Source organism: Schistocerca americana, chromosome 1 (genome assembly GCF_021461395.2).
Source record: "Schistocerca americana isolate TAMUIC-IGC-003095 chromosome 1, iqSchAmer2.1, whole genome shotgun sequence".
Classification (NCBI taxonomy): domain Eukaryota; kingdom Metazoa; phylum Arthropoda; class Insecta; order Orthoptera; family Acrididae; genus Schistocerca; species Schistocerca americana.
Window position 1 is genome coordinate 799,054,983 of NC_060119.1, and position 17,560 is coordinate 799,072,542.

General features: G+C 43.3%; 1 protein-coding gene across 1 annotated transcript in view; it reads right to left on the reverse strand.

The window, feature by feature from the left end:
* The window catches only part of LOC124612604 (ras GTPase-activating-like protein IQGAP1), a 340,604-nt gene that overhangs the window by 223,843 nt on the left and 99,201 nt on the right, over positions 1-17,560 (reverse strand). The window contains exons 7-8 of the mRNA XM_047140897.1: positions 6,995-7,079; positions 1,657-1,751 (exon numbers count right to left, since the gene is read on the reverse strand). Of these exons, the coding sequence (XP_046996853.1) occupies positions 1,657-1,751; positions 6,995-7,079 (180 nt within the window). The remainder of the gene's footprint in view (positions 1-1,656; positions 1,752-6,994; positions 7,080-17,560) is intronic.

Below are 17,560 nucleotides of genomic sequence, written 5' to 3' on the forward strand. Positions count from 1 at the left end.
AAAAGGAATATAGAAAAGCATTCAAACATGCAATTCACATTTTCTAAGAGTACAAAAGCACACTGAAGATAAAAATACACTTTTTTGAAACGTTACTGGGAACTCTTCAAAATTGATTGTCACAAGTTTATTGTGAAGTGCTGAGAAGTAGTGTGTGTGTGTTATAAAATTATGGGAAACTGTTGAAAATATGAAACAAATATTTCTAGACTTGAAAGGTAACAAAGAATAACAGTTAATAAATAAAAACTAGCCACAAAATAAAACCAGTTCACAACAATTACCACTTAAAATTCACGTCTATGTCTATAAAAACTTCTATGGCTTGATAGTGATTCATGTCACTTTCTGGGAAAAGACTCATCTTTGTGTCTCTCAGAGACAGTAATGCTCTAATTTACTACACAAAGGAGGTTAGGCAGCTCTCACAGTTATCTATATAGGCCACATTCAGTGCAGTAATGTAAAAATCAACCAGCAAGATACAAAAATTAAACCACACTGGGAAAGCAAAGAGAGTGTGTTCTGCATACAGCCAGTGAACCCCAATTAATCACTTTAGGATTATTAATCTACCCGAGGGCTTGCATTTTCATTGCTGAAGCAGTATTTTTAAATTCATACATGTAGAAGTATCTGTATCATTGTAACTTTCAGCTGTGATACACTGTGCTGCCACGTATGCCCCCCCTCCTCTCCTTTTCATTACCACAATTGTCTGAAGAGAGATTAGTGGCATCACTTGATAATCTCGAAACAATGTAAGTAGGATCTTGTCACAATAATGTTTCGCTGATGAAATAGGATCATTCAATACAGCCTCACCTTTCCTGATGTACTGGCAGGGATTTTGGCGACTGATTAGTTACCAGATTTTTGTGTTTCTATTGCCATTTCTGAGTACTCATTTTAACTGTTCCCAATAGAGTCCAACAGCTGATTTTTCACCAGAAGTGATGTGTTCTTATTGTTACACTGGAAAAGATGCATCACTCTTCATTTATAACTTTAAAACCATTTTTGTTGTACACTGGAAACATTTACTTCAAAGGAAGGCCGACAATCTAAAGGAAATACACCATATTCTACAGCACATTGAATAAACATTTACAGGGACCATTTTCATAATTAGCTGACAAACTGCATGCTAGAGGCAAAGGATCATTCTGCCACAGTCTGCTACCATTTGTTGATACTGTGCCTAAAAATCAGTGCTTACATCCAAACTCCTTACTAATTTATAACCTATTTATTGCCATCATCTGCTGTATTTTCATTCTTCACTGGTTCAGTATTCTCCTCAAAATGGTATTTGCTTCAGAGTTTTAAGCAATGGGTACAACTACTTCATGTCACCAAAACTTCGTTGCCTAAATCCTGCAAGCAAATTACACACTGTGATGTTTAAAATTCCTTAGGGCACAGTCAAAATGCAAGATGCATGGTGGACAAGTGATAGAAAATGAAATTCTGTTTGTGGGTACATATGAACCAGTGAGGCACGACAGTCACCCATCTTCATGTCACTAAATAGAACTAACTTTTTTTCGTCCTCTCCACATGCAACATTTCCATCATTTACAAGAGATTAGTATTAATGCATCTTTTTGCAAAATGCTTTATCAGCAATACTTGACATCTGACTTTATCACACACCTCCAGTTTAAGATATTTGTGACATAGAACAGTCATCAGTAACTCCACATCACCTTCATGGGCTGCACCTAAAGCTTGTTGCCAAAGCCAGCACACTGCAATCAGAGAAAAAGAGATGTTTTGCTTACTAATGAATTAATTACAAGTACAAGACATTAAAACAAACTAATAATTTCTTTTTTATAAAAATGGGGTATAACCATAACCCTAAGAAACAGCATACCCTTGTGTAGAGCATTCCAGTTATTGACACTAAATGTATGTCTGCAGTCAGAAGGAAACAACTCTTGTATTGGCATCAAGTGTTCTGACAATACAAAAACCAAGTTAAACAAATAAAGCTTAATTCTTTGTATTAAACCACTTTTATCAATGACTTGTTGCATTTTATTTTCTAATACTTAGTTAAGTAGAATACTGTTTATTTTACTTCAGTCATCAAGGTCTTTTGATAGAAAGCTACCAGTCTAGATGTAACATTACAAGTTGTGTGTGTCTATATTTGGTACATGAATGACAATATGTCAAATTTTACAGTGTTTCATATTTTGATAAGTCCTATGTCATTGTTTTCCTGTGAGGACAATGGCCTTCCGCCTCCCAGTGTATTGCTAGCCTCCACGGGTTGCTTACAGCACACTGGCCAGTTAGTAACAGAGCAGAAGCACACACATTACCCGGGTTTTTAAGTTTTACTTTATTAGTTTTATACAGCTGCTGTCTAGTGGACATTACAATACATTCTAAGTGGTGTTATCTAGTGGACATTACAATACATTATAAGTGGTGTTATCTAGTGGACATTACAATACATTATAAGTGGTGTTATCTAGCCTGGCTCATTCATTAGTCATACTTTGTACATTTTACAAGCATCTTTTGGGTGTCCACAACTTTATTATGACATTGTGGTTTGACTTTTACTGTGGATAACTTCCCAAAATCTGGGACACTGTAATTGTCCAACTACACTATGGAAATAGACTCCCATATTAAAGATACAAACCAATTCCTGCACCAGCTCTCCACCATCCCCATGCCCATACCTCCTGGTTTCCTACTTATCACTGTAACATGCAACCTCCTTATACACCAAAATCCCTTCTGCCCACAGCCTTGCCGCGAGTGAACACTACCTCTCCCAACGCCCTGCAGATTCCAAACCCACCACTTCACTTGTCTTACACCTAACAAAACTACATTCCAACCCATAACTACTTCACCTTTGAAGGGAAGTTATACAATCAAATTCATGGCACAGCTCTTCATGGGCGACCTAGAGGAAACATTCCTAGCTTTCCAAAACCCCAAACCTCTAGTCTGGTTCAGGTTTATTAATGACATCTTTATAATCTGGACCCAAGGCCAGGATATCTTATCTCCATTCCTCCACAATCTCAACGCCCTCTCTCCCATTCACTTCACCTGGTCCTCCACCCGTCGTGCCACCTTCCTAGATGTTGATCTCCTCCTCTCAGATGGTTCCATCCATACCTCAGTCCACATCAAACCCACGAACCACCAACAGTACATGAACTTTGACAGCTACCAACCCTTCCACACCAAAAAATCCCTCCCATAAAGCGTGGTCGCCCGTGGCAGACTCATCTGCAGTGATGAGAACTCCCTCGCCCAGTATGCTGAAGGTCTCAAAAAACCCTTCGCAGACAGGCAATATCCCCAAACCTAATACACAAACATACCTCCCCTGCCATATCTCCAGTTCCATAACAGGCTTATCCTACCCCATCATGGGCCGCGCCACCAGTGTACGCAGCCACATTATATACCAGCTCTGCTGCAACCACTGCAGAGCATTTTACATTGGTATTACAATTTACATTGGTTTCCCAGATGTCAACCAGAATGAATGGGCACAGCCAAACTGTTGCCAAAAACAAGGTGGCCCACCCAGTGGCAGAACATGTAGCAGAGTACAGCATGCAAGATTTCAATGGTTGCTGCACAATCTGTGCCATCTGGATCCTTCCCACCATGACCAACAGCTTTTCTGAGCTGCGCAGGTGGGAGCTATCCTTACACAGCACATTTTTCACTCCCATAACCTTCCTGGACTAAACCTAAGGGAACTCACTGTCCTCCCACTCCTGACCCAATAGTGTGAGTGTGTGCGTGGGAGGGGGGGCGGTTGCACCATGTGCGCGTGCTGCCATCTCACTCAGTAGTCTGTGAAATAGTGTGCCCAGCTGTCTGCCACTTGCCCCCTCTACTTGCTCCCCTACCTAGCCCACAGATGACTCCCCACTGTCCCACAAGGCGCTAGACGCTTACCCCCAATCTCCTCCCTGCCTCCTGTCTCTCTTCATCCTCCACTCCACCCCTCCCTGCAGCCCCACCCCATCCCAGTACACTCACTGTGTGCCAGGAAAGAGCTGGCAGGCGACTGAGAGCAGCATGTAGGGAGACAGGTGTGTGTGTGGGAGGGGGGGGGGGGGGGGGGGGGCGTGTGTGAGCGCACATGCGTTCGTTTCTCCTAAATTCCACTCTGAAACCTAATAATGTATAGCTCTATACCCTTTGTTTGTGTACCTGTCAATGATGCAGTGCTTCTGCCTTTCAGCGAGTCATTTCCTCTGCTCTTAAATAATTCATTATTCTCAATCAGAACTTTCCATGTATCTATTTCTTTAAATGCTCACTGTAAACCAACTTCTACACTAGTTTCTGAACTGCCAGTCTTTTAACAAAAACAAATGACAAAATTAAAAAAAATAGTTTTGCCAAATTTCAATAGCATCCTCTGACAGTCATTTGTGAAAACTCATATATGATGACAGATCATTGCTCACCAAGTAGAAGAGAGACTGAGCAGCAAACAGGGACATAAAAATGTTAGTACATTCTTTAGCTTCACAACAACTTGGCTTATACAGGCACAATAACTTGTCATTTGGGAGTGCAAGTGAACCTACTATTTTCCAAAAGTATGTAGAACAACTGGTTCAAAGAATTCCAAATTGTGTTCATTATCTGGATGATATTATTGTTAAGGGTTTGACACAAATGGCCAATCAAGAAAATCTTGAACCAATTTTTCAACTGCTCCAGAAAATGGTTTATTCTGACAGTTTCTTTGGCCACAGAGTCAAACGCATGAAGCACATTCTGAGTCACAATGGCATTATGCCTACACGCAACCACTTACACACAATCATAAACTCACTGGTTCCTAACTAATAAACAGTTGCAATCATTCCAGTGCAAAATCACATACTATACCAAGTTTATTCCCCAACTGGCACAGATCACGAACCCTCTAGCTCAACTGCACAGAAGGAGTCAAATTTGTGTGGTTGGCCACCTATCAACAACAAGCTTTTCAGTGCCTTAAGGACATGCTCAAGATGGCTTCGCCCTGATGTCATATATCCTGGGCCTGCCATTGACTCTGACAACACACCCATCCCAGTACAGTATTGCAGTGGTTTTATCCCACGAGTTATCCGATGATTCTGAGTGTCAAATTTCCCTTGTCTCCACAATGTAACGCATGGCACAGCTTAGACATTCCCAAATAGAATTAGGCTTTAGTGATCGTTTCTGGGGTCAATAAATTTCCTGTGTATTTGTATTGCAGCATAGTCCCCTTGCTGAGCTACAAACAACTGATTTCCTTGCTCGGGCATAGCTGTATGCTCCCATATAAGATGCCTAATAACTATAGCATTCGGCATTGTTCTTAAGCAGGTACCACTAGAAATCCATTTTCACCCACTGTCCAACACCCCAAAGCTGACTCACTGTGTCTTCTACCTCTTGGACCTGATATGGAATTCAATCATCAGGAAACAGTCTGTTTTGCCCTTGATCAGCACCTACAAACAGCCCTTGACGAATTCCCACTGATGGCAAATGAGATAGCCTCAGAGTAATCTTGTGGTCCAGTCCTGAGGCAGCTTTCATCATTGGTCCTGAAAAGGTGGTCAGAGCATAATTCCCACCAGGGCAACCTGTCTTTCGAAATTATTTCACACTGCACTACCGTTTCAATAACATGTAGAGTGTCTTACTGTTAGACATGGAAGACCCCTACTGCCAGGGTGTCACTCTGCCCCCTGCTCCACTCCTGCACCCTTCAGCTTCTTCACACTTTACATTAGAGGATGATGTGCACAAAAGCACTGTCCAGGCAGCACATCTGCTAGCCTGGTATCAATGGCAACACTAAGCACACATGCCGCACCTGCTGCTACTGTGACTGCTGTCTATCAGGCATCCCTAGCACAATATTTTTCGTCACTGTACCATCCAGATCATCCATGATAGAGGGTCCACCTCAATGTTGCCAGTCTGTTTTAAGGTGCTATGTGGTAGCTAGTGGTGCTGCCCTCTCAAACTTTCCGTTTGTGGCTCACATGCCATCCACCATCACCCCTGCTTCCATCCATACCCCTAACTGGACTTCCTCCATTGAAGGGACGACTAGCACCTTGGTGTTCGACAACAGGCCCCAATTTCTGTCAACCCGATTTCAGGCAGTCTGTTGCTGCAATAGTATTGAACACCTGACCACCACTCTCTTTAATACTGCCACCAATGCGGAGGCTGAGTAAAGGATTCACATGTTCAAGACTTGCTTGGATTTTTGCAACATATAGGCCTGCCTTCATCGATGGGCTCAGTCCGGTCAAAATCCTGCCCAAACACCAGCACTGTGTTAGGCCTCCTGGACCCAGTGCGGTATGCCCAGTATTTTACAGGTGAATTTTAAGAATTGTGTCACTATCAACTGCATTCTGAGAAGACAGTTCCTTAAGCCCTATCTGGTCAGACATGTTCTGCTACACATCACTTTGACAATGACTGCCACTGAATATGTACACTCAGCACTTGTCAACATTTTCCACGGACAGAATTAGCAAACTTTATTTCTGTTTTGTGTAATTCCTGAACTTAAAAAATTGTGTATAAAAAATAGCATAAATACAAAAGAAACTGAGGTATTTTTCAAATGAAAAGGAGAGTTGCTGCTCACCATACAGTGAATATGCTGAGTCATGTGTGGCCTCAGCAGCCACAGACTGCGGCCGTGTGTGTGTGTGTGTGTGTGTGTGTGTGTGTGTGTGTGTGTGTGTGTGTGTGTTCTATCTCCAACGAAGGCCTTATTGGCCAAAAGCTCATTTTCTGACAGTCTTTTGTTGTGTCTAACCGCAGCTCAGCATCTCTGCTATATAGTGAGCAGCAACTACTCTTTTTATAATATTGTTACATTCCATCCTGGATTTTCCATTGTTATATTTCAAATGAGTAATTTTTTAACGTATCTGTCAAGTGATGTTAAACTGAAACACAAATCTTGTTATAACTAGCTACCAACCATTTACAGCATTGATGTAACCTTGAATTTCAGGCAGTGTAAGCTCATCACTATAGTCTTCAGCTGTGGAACTATCATTCTGTGACTGAAATGATGAGAAAACACAAGCATTAAATCACATCATGTGCTATTTGCATATGGGCCCATATAAATAAACCCTTACATCTAAACAAGCAGCTCTGCACTTTAACAAAAATTAACTATTCATCAGCAATATTTTGCATTCCTTATTAAGACATCGAACCTAATGGCCAATGCAAAGAAAGGTACATTGTTGCAAAGTGAAAAAATAAAAGAAAATGTGAAATTAATCAGAGTACACACTTGGCGCCGGGCTGCTGCACTCAGTCACGTGGGAACTATTGTACAGAGAAGAAACTGAGGAGGCACAATGAAAAATTAGAATGTGGTTAGAGAGCTGTTTGGCATTTGCGGACAAGATTAAGTGAACTGACAAGTTCATGGTTAAGACATGTGACGCAAGGGAGAAGTCAGACCAAAGAAATAATGTGACATCAGAGATGAAAATGAGAGGAAACAGACGTTACAATGAAAACCAGAAAAGAAGTTAAGTGTTTGAGATATGGTGCTATAGAAGGTTGCTGAAAATTAAGTGAACTAATAATATAAGAAAAGAGCTGGTTCTATAAGAAAAGAGCTGGTTCTATCTGAAAAGAGAGAAGCATCCGGAAAACAATGATAAGAAGGGACAAGTGTACACATCAGTAGGAACAGTTTCTGTTTATACACAGGATTTAGTTTAGTTTATATTGCCCGTGTTTCTGCAAAGAAGTGAACTGTAGCATTGTATGTTACTGTGTTGACTACTGTATGCTCACTTACTCTAAGCTGTTGCATTATTTTAGTGCAACTGTATTACGCGAACTGACTTTGGATGGCATTATAAAAACCAGAAGTAGTGAGACAACAGAACAGAGACTGCACCCAGCAACTTCTTGAGTTAGTATTGTATTACTTGTGGTACAGATGAAAACTGATCAAAGATGGACAGACTATGATTATTGCATACTGATGCAGGGGGAATTGGCCACTGTCCGTAAACAGTTGGAAGCTGTGTTGGCCAGAGCTGACAGGCTTCAGGTTACTGTTCTGGGCTGTGGTGGTATTGGGGCACCTGAGGCAAATGATGTGACACCTCTGGAGCCTATACTGTTGCCTGCGATCTCGGATGTCACAGTGCCTTCTGATTAGAGGGCTACATATGGGTGGATTACTGCAATAGACCACAATCATGTGTACTTTGACGGATCAGGTCCATGCATCTGAGACCCATCGTTTCCCTCTAATGTGCAGGCTCTGTTTGTCAATTCCAATCTCCCCTATCTGCCAGCAGGCCAGATCCATTCATGTGGGGGTGGGGGCAAATTGATGAGTTTTAATTATTTACCCATGGATCCACTATAACACTATTTGTTTATGGTTTACCTAAATTTTTTATAATTTTTTCCTTTAAAATTTATGCATTTTGAAACTATATGTTCTGTACACGTAAAGTAAAGTGTGCTATACCGAAGGTTGAAGTTCTTTGTATTGTATATGAGAAATGTATATAAAATACTATGTAAATTGTTTATTATATTAAATAAGTTTCTGATGACACTTTGTATTTAAAAATGTGTGTGTGTTCATGTTGACGTAAATTTAACAATTGTAAGAAATGGTCACACTTAGGAACACTGTAAGAAATAGGTGTTATGTAAAAGCCAGTGTGCTTTCGTTTGATACGAAAGTGGCTCTGGAAGTGGAAAAGGTGGCAAGGGCAAATTGGTGCGCAACCTAGAGCAGTCACACAGTCTGTAGGCAGCAGTGATTGCAGGAACAGCCTCATGGAGCAGGAGAAGCTTTGCCGGCAAATTTGCACAAAATTGCCTCGAATGAAGACTGCAAATCGCTTATGGCATAGCTGCGAGTTTTTAGGCTACTGTATGTAAAATTGAACGATGCTAAGAAGGGAAATTAGACCCATACAGCAAGATACTTACAGGCCGCATTGTGGGTAATGTAGCCGCCATAATTGTTTGCCACACCCAAACCTACAGCCACCAGATAAGATTTATTGGTATTTTACTTTAGTACACCATGAACCATTAATTTAAACTGTGTTTTCATTAGTGAATAATCATTCTTGAACTTTAAAAAAACTGGTTCACCCTGTTATTTCATCCTAATCATACACCTGTATAGGGTTCCTTCCTGGTGTCTGATTAATCCGAGTATCCTGTTTTACAGGCTTATGGAGTGCCAACTTAATATAAAGAGGTACTATTTAAATTGTTTTTGTGTAAATGATGAGAGTAATAACTTTTGAAAGCAAATTCCAGTAAGAAAGAGGTTTTCTTGAAGTGAAATTTTCGGTATAAAAAGTGTGTGCTTTAGTATCTAAGTATTTTAGTATTTAAGTTGGTTGGTTATACAAAGTGCTTTTCTTGAGGTTCCCCATGGGCAAAATTTTTTTAGCTTTGTTGAAGTTATCTACCGGTCTTTTTCTCTTTTAAAAATGTAATGTATAAGGATGTTGTAGTTAAAAAAATTTCTAGTGACTGCACCAACATAGTTTACAAGGAGTAATATTTATTTAAGGAAGTTAATTAAACAGTAGCAAGAAAGTAGAAAAATTTCATACTCCTGATTTTCCAATACTTCACTGTTTCATTGCCTGGAAAGGCTGGCAATTGTTAGTACATATTTTAAGCCACTAAATGAACTTGGAACTGAGTTGTCCTAGCTATACTATTCGTTCTGTCTTTCTTTCTAACTGCTGGGTAAGATCTTATTCGGTTAGTTTAAAAGGGGGGGGGGGGGGAGGGGGGGGGGACCAAACTGTGAGGTCATCAGTTCCTTGTTCCCAGTAGAACAATTACCCAAGGGAAAAAAGAAAACAAAGACGACATATGGCACAATAACAGGAGAAAGGAAGAACGACAAAAGGACTACACACACTACAATGGACAAAACATGACAAGAAAACCACAGAGACACGCAAGAAACAGGGAGAGGAGATTAAAAACAAGGAAGCAGATGACCACGGCTGGCTGACCATGAGAATAAAAAAAGGAGAAGCCAGCCACTCTGCAACACATTAAAACCTCCACCCTAAAAGCCCTAAGGTGGAGGACAGATAGACAAAGAACATGCACTAAAACTCAGATCAAATGATAAAAACCACCCCCACAAATAAAACGTAAAACTAAAGCTGCTGTTGAGGCATTGTCGCCCAACACTGAAGGTAAGGTGCTGGGAAAGTTAAAAGTACACCGCAGAGCGGATAAAAGTGGGCAGTCCAGCAAGAGGTGAATGACTGTCATTTGGGAGCCACAGCGACACTGAGGTGGACCCTTACAACGGAGGAGGTAACCATGTGTGAGCCACATATGGCCAATGCGGAGCCGACAAAGGACAACTGATTCCCTGCGAGAAACCTTCTGGGAAGACTTCCACACATAATGACATGCAGTTTGTTGTCATTACTGTTATGCCACTCTGTCTCCCAAAGTCGAAAAACCTTGCAGCGTAAGACAGAATTCAGGTCAGTTTCAGAGATGCCCATCTCCAGGAGCAGTTTCTGCGTAGCCTGTTTGGCCAGGCTTTCAGCAAGTTCGTTGCCTGGGATTCCAACGTGTCCTGGGGTCCACACAAACACCACTGAACGACTTGACCATTGAGGGCAGAGGTAGACTCGTGGATGTTCTCTACCAAAGCATGGCGAGGGTAGCACGGGTCAACAGATTGTAGGCTGCTCAGGGAGTTAGAACAGAGAAGAAACGACTCACCAGAACAGGAACCGATGTACTGAAGTGCACAAGATATGGCCACAAGCTCTGCAGTGAATACACTGCAGCCAATGGGCAAGGAATGCTGTTCAATATGGCCTCTTTGGACATAGGTGAAGTCAACATTACCATCAGCCATTGAGCCGTCGGTGTAAACAGCTTCAGAGCCCCGGAACACGTCAAGAATCGAGAGGAAGTGGCAGCAGAGAGCGGCGGGGTTAACAGAGTCCTTAGGGCAATGCAAAAGGTCCAGAAGAAGCTTCAGCTGAGGTGTACACCATGGAGTTGTACGTGAATGGACCTCAAGTAGAGGTGGTAAAGGGAAGGACTCCAATTCAGAGAGAAGGGATCACACTTGAACTGCAATCGTGAGCCCTGACCTGGGCCGCCGATGCGAGAGATGAACTGCCACGGGTGGGAAAAAGAGACTGTAATTTGGATGCTTAGGAGAACTACGAATGTGTGCAGCATAATTGGTGAGCAGTTGCACACGTCAGATCCGCAATGGAGGAACTCTGGCCTCCACCAGGACACTGGTCACCAGACTTGTTCTAAAAGCTCCCGTCGCTAGGCAAACATCACAGTGGTGCACTGGGTCGAGTAAATGCAATGTTGAGGGCACTGCCGAACAATAAACCAGACTCCCATAGTCAATGCAGGATTGAACTAGGGTTCTGTAAAGCTGCAGCAGCGTAGAGCAATCTGCACCGCAGTTGGTGTTGCTCAGGCAGTGGAGAGCATTGAGGTACTGCCAGCACTTCCACTTAAGCTGACAAAGTTGAGGCAGCCAAGTCAATCAGGCATCGAAAACCAGTCCCAAAAATCGATATGTCTCCACTACAGTGAGGAGACTGTCAGTAAGGTACAGTTTTGGTTCCGGATGAACAGTATGACGCCGACAGAAGTGCAAAACACATGACTTTGTGGCTGAAAACAGGAAGCTGTGGGCTAGAGCCCATGACTGTGCCTTGTGGATGGCTCCCTGTAGGCACCTCTAAGCAACTCCAGTACCGGAGTAGTAATTCAACATGCAGAAGTCATCCGCATACAGAGAAGGGGAGACCAATCAACCTACAGCTGCAGCTAGGCCGTTAATGGCCACTAAAAATAGAGATACACTCAATACGGACCCCTGAGGAACACCATTCTCCTGAATACGTGGCGCGGAGGGTGGAGAGGGGGGGGGGGACAAATTGGGAGCATGCCACAGAGACCCCACTCATACAGTGTGGCAAGGATATGATGTTGCCAGGTCGTGTCATATGCTTAACGTAATTAAAAAAGGATGGCAACCAGGTGTTGTCGTCTGGCAAAGACTGTTCAGATGGCAGATTCAAATGACACAAGATTATCAGTGGTAGAGCAATCCTGGCGAAAGCTGCCCTAACTTGCGGCCAGTAGGCCATGTGACTCCAGGATCTAACCCAACTGCCGACACACCATACATTCCAGCAGCTTACAAAGAATGTTGGCAAGGCTGATGGGTCAATAGCTACCCACATCAAGTGGATTTTTACCAGGTTTTAGCCCGGAATGGTGGTGCTCTCCCGCCTTTGCGATGGAAAGAGGCCATCACACCAGATCCAGTTGAAGATGACGAGGAGATATCGCTTGTAGTCAGACTAGAGATGTTTAATCATCTGACTGTGGATCCGATCCAGCCCAGGAGCTGTGTCGGGGCAATGTGTATGGGTGTTGAGGAGCTCCCACTCTGTAAATGCGGCGTTGCAGTGTTCACTGTGGCATGTAGTGAATGAGAGGACTTTCCTTTCCATCCGCTGTTTGAGGGTGCGGAAGACTGGGGGTAGTTCTCCAAAGCAGAGGCTCGAGCATAGTGCTCAGCAAAGTGCTCGACAATCGCGTTTGCGTCTGCAGAGAGCACGGCATTGATGTTAACGCAAGGGACACCTATTGGGGTCTGTTACCCAAAAAGACATCTGATCTTCGTCCAGACTTGGGAAGGTGACGTATGGCACCCAATGGTCGACATGTAACTCTCCCAACACTCCTGTTTCCATCGTTTTATAAGCAGGCGAACATGGGCACGTAGCCGCTTAAAAGCTATTAGGCGCTCTAAGGAAGGGTGCTGCTTATCTCGCTGTAGAGCTCACCGACACTCTTTAATTGCCTCAACAACTTCCGGCGACTACCAAGGGACTGTCTTTCACCAGGGGCACCCTGGAGAGTGTGGGATCATGTTTTCCACTGTAGAAATTATCGTTGTAGTGACCTGCTCAAACAAAACATTGATGGCACCACGTGGGGGAGATTCAACGGTGACAGCAGAGGTGAAGGCTACCCAGTCTGCCTTGTTTGGTTGGTTTGTGGGGGTTGAAGGGTCCAGACTACAAAGGCCATCGGTCCCTCTGCCTTGTTTGAAGCCCACCTGGGTAGGCGTTCATAGGCATGATGCCGACAGAGTGACACAGGAAGATGGGAAACTGGTCACTACCACAAAGGTTGTCATGTGCTCTCCAGTGGCTGGATGGGAGAAGTCCTGGGCTGCAAACTGATAAATCAATGGCCAAGTAACTACCATGAGGCACAGGTCAAGTTCGGACAGTATATTTTCGACATCTCTACCATGGCCAGTAAGCATGGTGCTACCCAAGAAGGGGTTATGGGCATTAAAATCACCCAAAAGTAGGAAACGTTTAGGGAGTTGATCAACCAGTGCAGCCAATTTTGTTCAGGGGTACCGTACCATCTGGAGGGAGATGTACGTTGCAGACAGTTATTTTCCGCATCGTCCGTATCCTGACAGCCACAGCTTCAAGAGGAGTTTGAAGGGGCACAGGTTCATTACATACTGAGTTCAGGACATAGATGCAAACTCCAGCTGACACTCAATTATATTCGCTACGGTTCTTATAATAACCCCTGTAGCCGCAAAGGGCAGGGGTCCACATTGCTGGGAACCAGGTTTCCTGGAGGGCAATGCAGAAAACAGGTGTAAAGCTTAACAGTTGCCGTAGCTCAGCCAGGTGGTGGAAAAAACCGCCGCAATTCCACTGGAGGATGACCTGATGAGACTGGGAAGGCATGAAACAGTCAATGAGGCAGTCCACGGCTCAGGGTCACCTGCTGCCACCGACTTCTTTCCTGAAAAGGCTATATCCATTGTGTCTGAGGGTCTGGCAAGATCTAGGCCCTCAGCAGATCCCAGACTCTTCACCTCATCCTCAGACACAGAGCTTGTAGCAGTGGTGGTGTGGGTGCCATCGCAATTACCTTGGTATTGGGGGTCTTCTTTCTGGATTTCTCTCACTGATCCTTGGGTATCTCTGGCTGGGAGAGCTTCACTGATTCAGTCTCCGGGACTGAGGATGATCGTGAAGCCCTACAACCAGCTGCTTTTGGGCACTTCAGCCACTGGAGGGTGTCATCTTTCCCACTAGCAGAAACCTGGGAAGGGAGTGATCCAAGGGACCCCTTTCTAGCAAGAGAAGACTTTCACTTCTTCAGCTGAGAAGTGGAGGACTGGTGCCCCCTATGGTTGGGGGGACAGTGCTCCCAAGGTAGCTGGTGCGGGAGCAGCCGGGAGGGAAGTGACCCCTCACCATAAATGGGGCAGGTGTAGTCTTCCAGCTCTGAGAGCCAACTGGAACTTGCGGAACTGATGGGGCTACAACTGTTCTCGTAGTGGCGGCATAATAGAAGGTCATAGCCACAGAATGTAAGCACTCAAATTTCCTTTTGGCCTCAGTGTAGGTCAGTCAGTCCAGGGCCTTGTATTCCACGATTTTCATTTCTTGTTGTAAAATCCTGCAGTCTGGTGAGCAAGGGATATGATGCTCTCCGCAGTTGACACAGATGGAAGGTGGGGCACATAAACTACTGGGGTGGGATGGACATCCACAATCTCTTCATGTGATGATGAAAGTACAGCGGGAAGGCTTATGGCCTAACCTCCAGCATTTAAAGCACCGCACTGGCGGAGGGATATATGGTTTGACATCACACCGGTAGACCACTACCTTGAACTCCTTGGGTAATGTGTCACCCTCAAAGGCCAAGATGAAGGCACCAGTGGTAACCTGATTGTCCCTCGGACCCGGATGGATGCGCCAGACGAAATGAAGTCCTCGTCACTCTAAGTTGGCACACAGCTCATCTTCAGACTGCAAAAGTAGGTCCCTCTGGAAAATAATACCCTGGACAATATTTAAGCTCTTATGAGGCATGATAGTAACCGAAACATCCCCCAGCTTGTCACAAGCGAGTAATGCCCGTGACTGGGCAGAGGATGCCGTTTTTATCAAGACTGACCCTGACCACATTTTGGACAAGCCCTTCACCTCCTCAAACTTGTCCTCTAAATGCTCTACAAAAAACTGAGGCTTCATTGAGACAAAGGAGTCCCCATCAACTCTCATATATACGAGGTACTGGGGGGCAAATAAGGTTTGCTGCCATCTTTAGCCTGGCATTCCTCCCATGGTGTGGCCAGGGAGGGGAACAATTTATGATAATACTTCCTTGCATTGTACTGAGACTTGGAATGCTTAGAGACTGCTGGTGTTTGTTCACCAGCAAGTGATGACATGATACGCTTCATTGTGCGTCATCTGTCCTGATGCCACCTACTCCGACCAGGTGCCCTACCCACGGGCGCCACCCAGCCGCACTTGGCATACATGAGTAATTAACAGCGCAGGCATCAGCAGTGCAATCCCTCTGTGTTCGGAGCTACAACCAACAGGGTACATGGTGGCCCCACCACAACGGACTGGCTACCGTGCTGGATATGAGGTGAGAATTCCACGGTCATCGTCAGTGTAAAGAACGACACTGCATCGTGGGTGGAGGAGAACACACCCAGGAAGGTGTGCTCACTCAAGAGAGGGAGACTGAACGGGACTGCAATGCCACAACGAGAAAGTCGGCTAAAGATCTCAATGCACGATTGGCACGATGCACCATATAAGGCACCCTTCCCCAATTGGCTTGCTCTTCAGGAAATTTTGAAAAATGGATGTCAAACCCTACAGGGGACCATCAAAGAAAGGCCAAAAGGTGTGAGACTCCTTTTAGTTGCCTCCTACGACGGGCAGGAATACCTCAGGCCTAGGGCCTATTCTAACCCCCAGGCCCGCAAAAGTGGGAGGGGGAGGAGGGGGGTAGTAAGATCTTATGAAAAGAACTAAATAGTCTGGTTTCCATTAGACACAACACACAATCAAATTCTGTAAAAAGGATAGATCTATTGATTAGCTTTTCCTATTAAGAGGACAAGCCTCCCTTAGAGTATTTTATTTGGAAACTAAACTAAATTTAGTAAGAGGCTTATATGTGACAACACAGAGACAGGGTTTTCTGTTATTTACGTAACATCATACTAAATTCTAATAGTAGTGGTAGGGTTATATCATGATGGCAGTGCATGCTCGACAGGCCCTAGGCCATAGGCAACAGACTTCAGGAGTTACAATGGTGTTTCACACCCAGTACACTGTTTAGTGGGGCATTTTATAGACATTTTATTTATTACAACACATTTTCGCATGTTGAAAGTAATTTATATCTTCAAGAGAAAGTATGGGTGATGCTAGGAATAAAACTGTGACAGTCGCCAGCTGTTTGCACACACAAAATGAGTCAAAAAAGGCATTGTCAAAAAGCGACATTCCAGATACAATATACAGATCTGATTCAGAATCCAAAACATTCCTCAGAGAATCATTGAGATTCAATATGGTAGGAAGAGGGAATTCTTGATCCTTTGTAAAGTACAGCAATTCATAAAACCTGTAAAATAATGGACAACTACACAGTTATGGTTAATAATCTACAATAATGAACATGGTACAGACAATTTTTTATTGGTGCTCACTATAGTGTTGGTTCACACACCTCATCCCTCCCTTTTACACTTCCTTCAAGAGGCCTACACCTTTCTGAGATTATTTCCGAAATTACTGAAAGTATTTTAAATTCATGTTTGCAACTATAACAAAATGTGTTGTTTTACCACCAAATGTGTTTTGTTTAATTGAAATAAAGCGTCATCAGTGGTCTGCAATGAAAGGTATTCACAATTTTGCTTGCATTTTACATCCAGAAACAGTTCGTCACAAAAGATGTTTATGTTTGTTGCAATGCATTATATCCAATTTTCGCTCATCAGGAAACACTGTCTACCTTGTACATATTTGAGGTATTCCCTCTTTTAGCTCTGTTGTTAGTTTTTATAACACTTTGCCCCACAGTTTGAATACGGTCTATAAATGTTTCAATAATCTCTTTGAGCGCCATACTTTTTGCATTCTTGTTTGTGTCAATTTTCACAAAACAATGTACATCTTCATACAATTGTGTAAGTTTTTTGATGTGGTCACTGGTGCACCCCCCTTCATTATACTTGTAGCAAGTTTCACTTGCTATCACCGGAAAACCATTCATTCATGTATGACAAATTTCTTGTATCACCTACATTTCTCTTGCAACTGTGACAGAATCCAGAAACAGTGGTTTATTAAACAAGGAACTGAGGACAAATCAGGTCAAAAACTTATGAAAAAGCACATGCTTGTTATAAAAATAAAAATGTAATTCCTACACTTATCTTATTGCAAATCCACACTAATTCTCGTTTCACCAGGAACCGATGACTCTCCAAAAATTACACCATTCCACTGGAATAGTCAACATTTACTCATATTCCACCATAGATAAGAAAGTTCCACATTTTACTGTTTGACAAAACACTCTCCTCTTTGCATGCTATTATTTGTCAAAATGTCATTTCGATATCTCAAACTGTTTATGAACTATT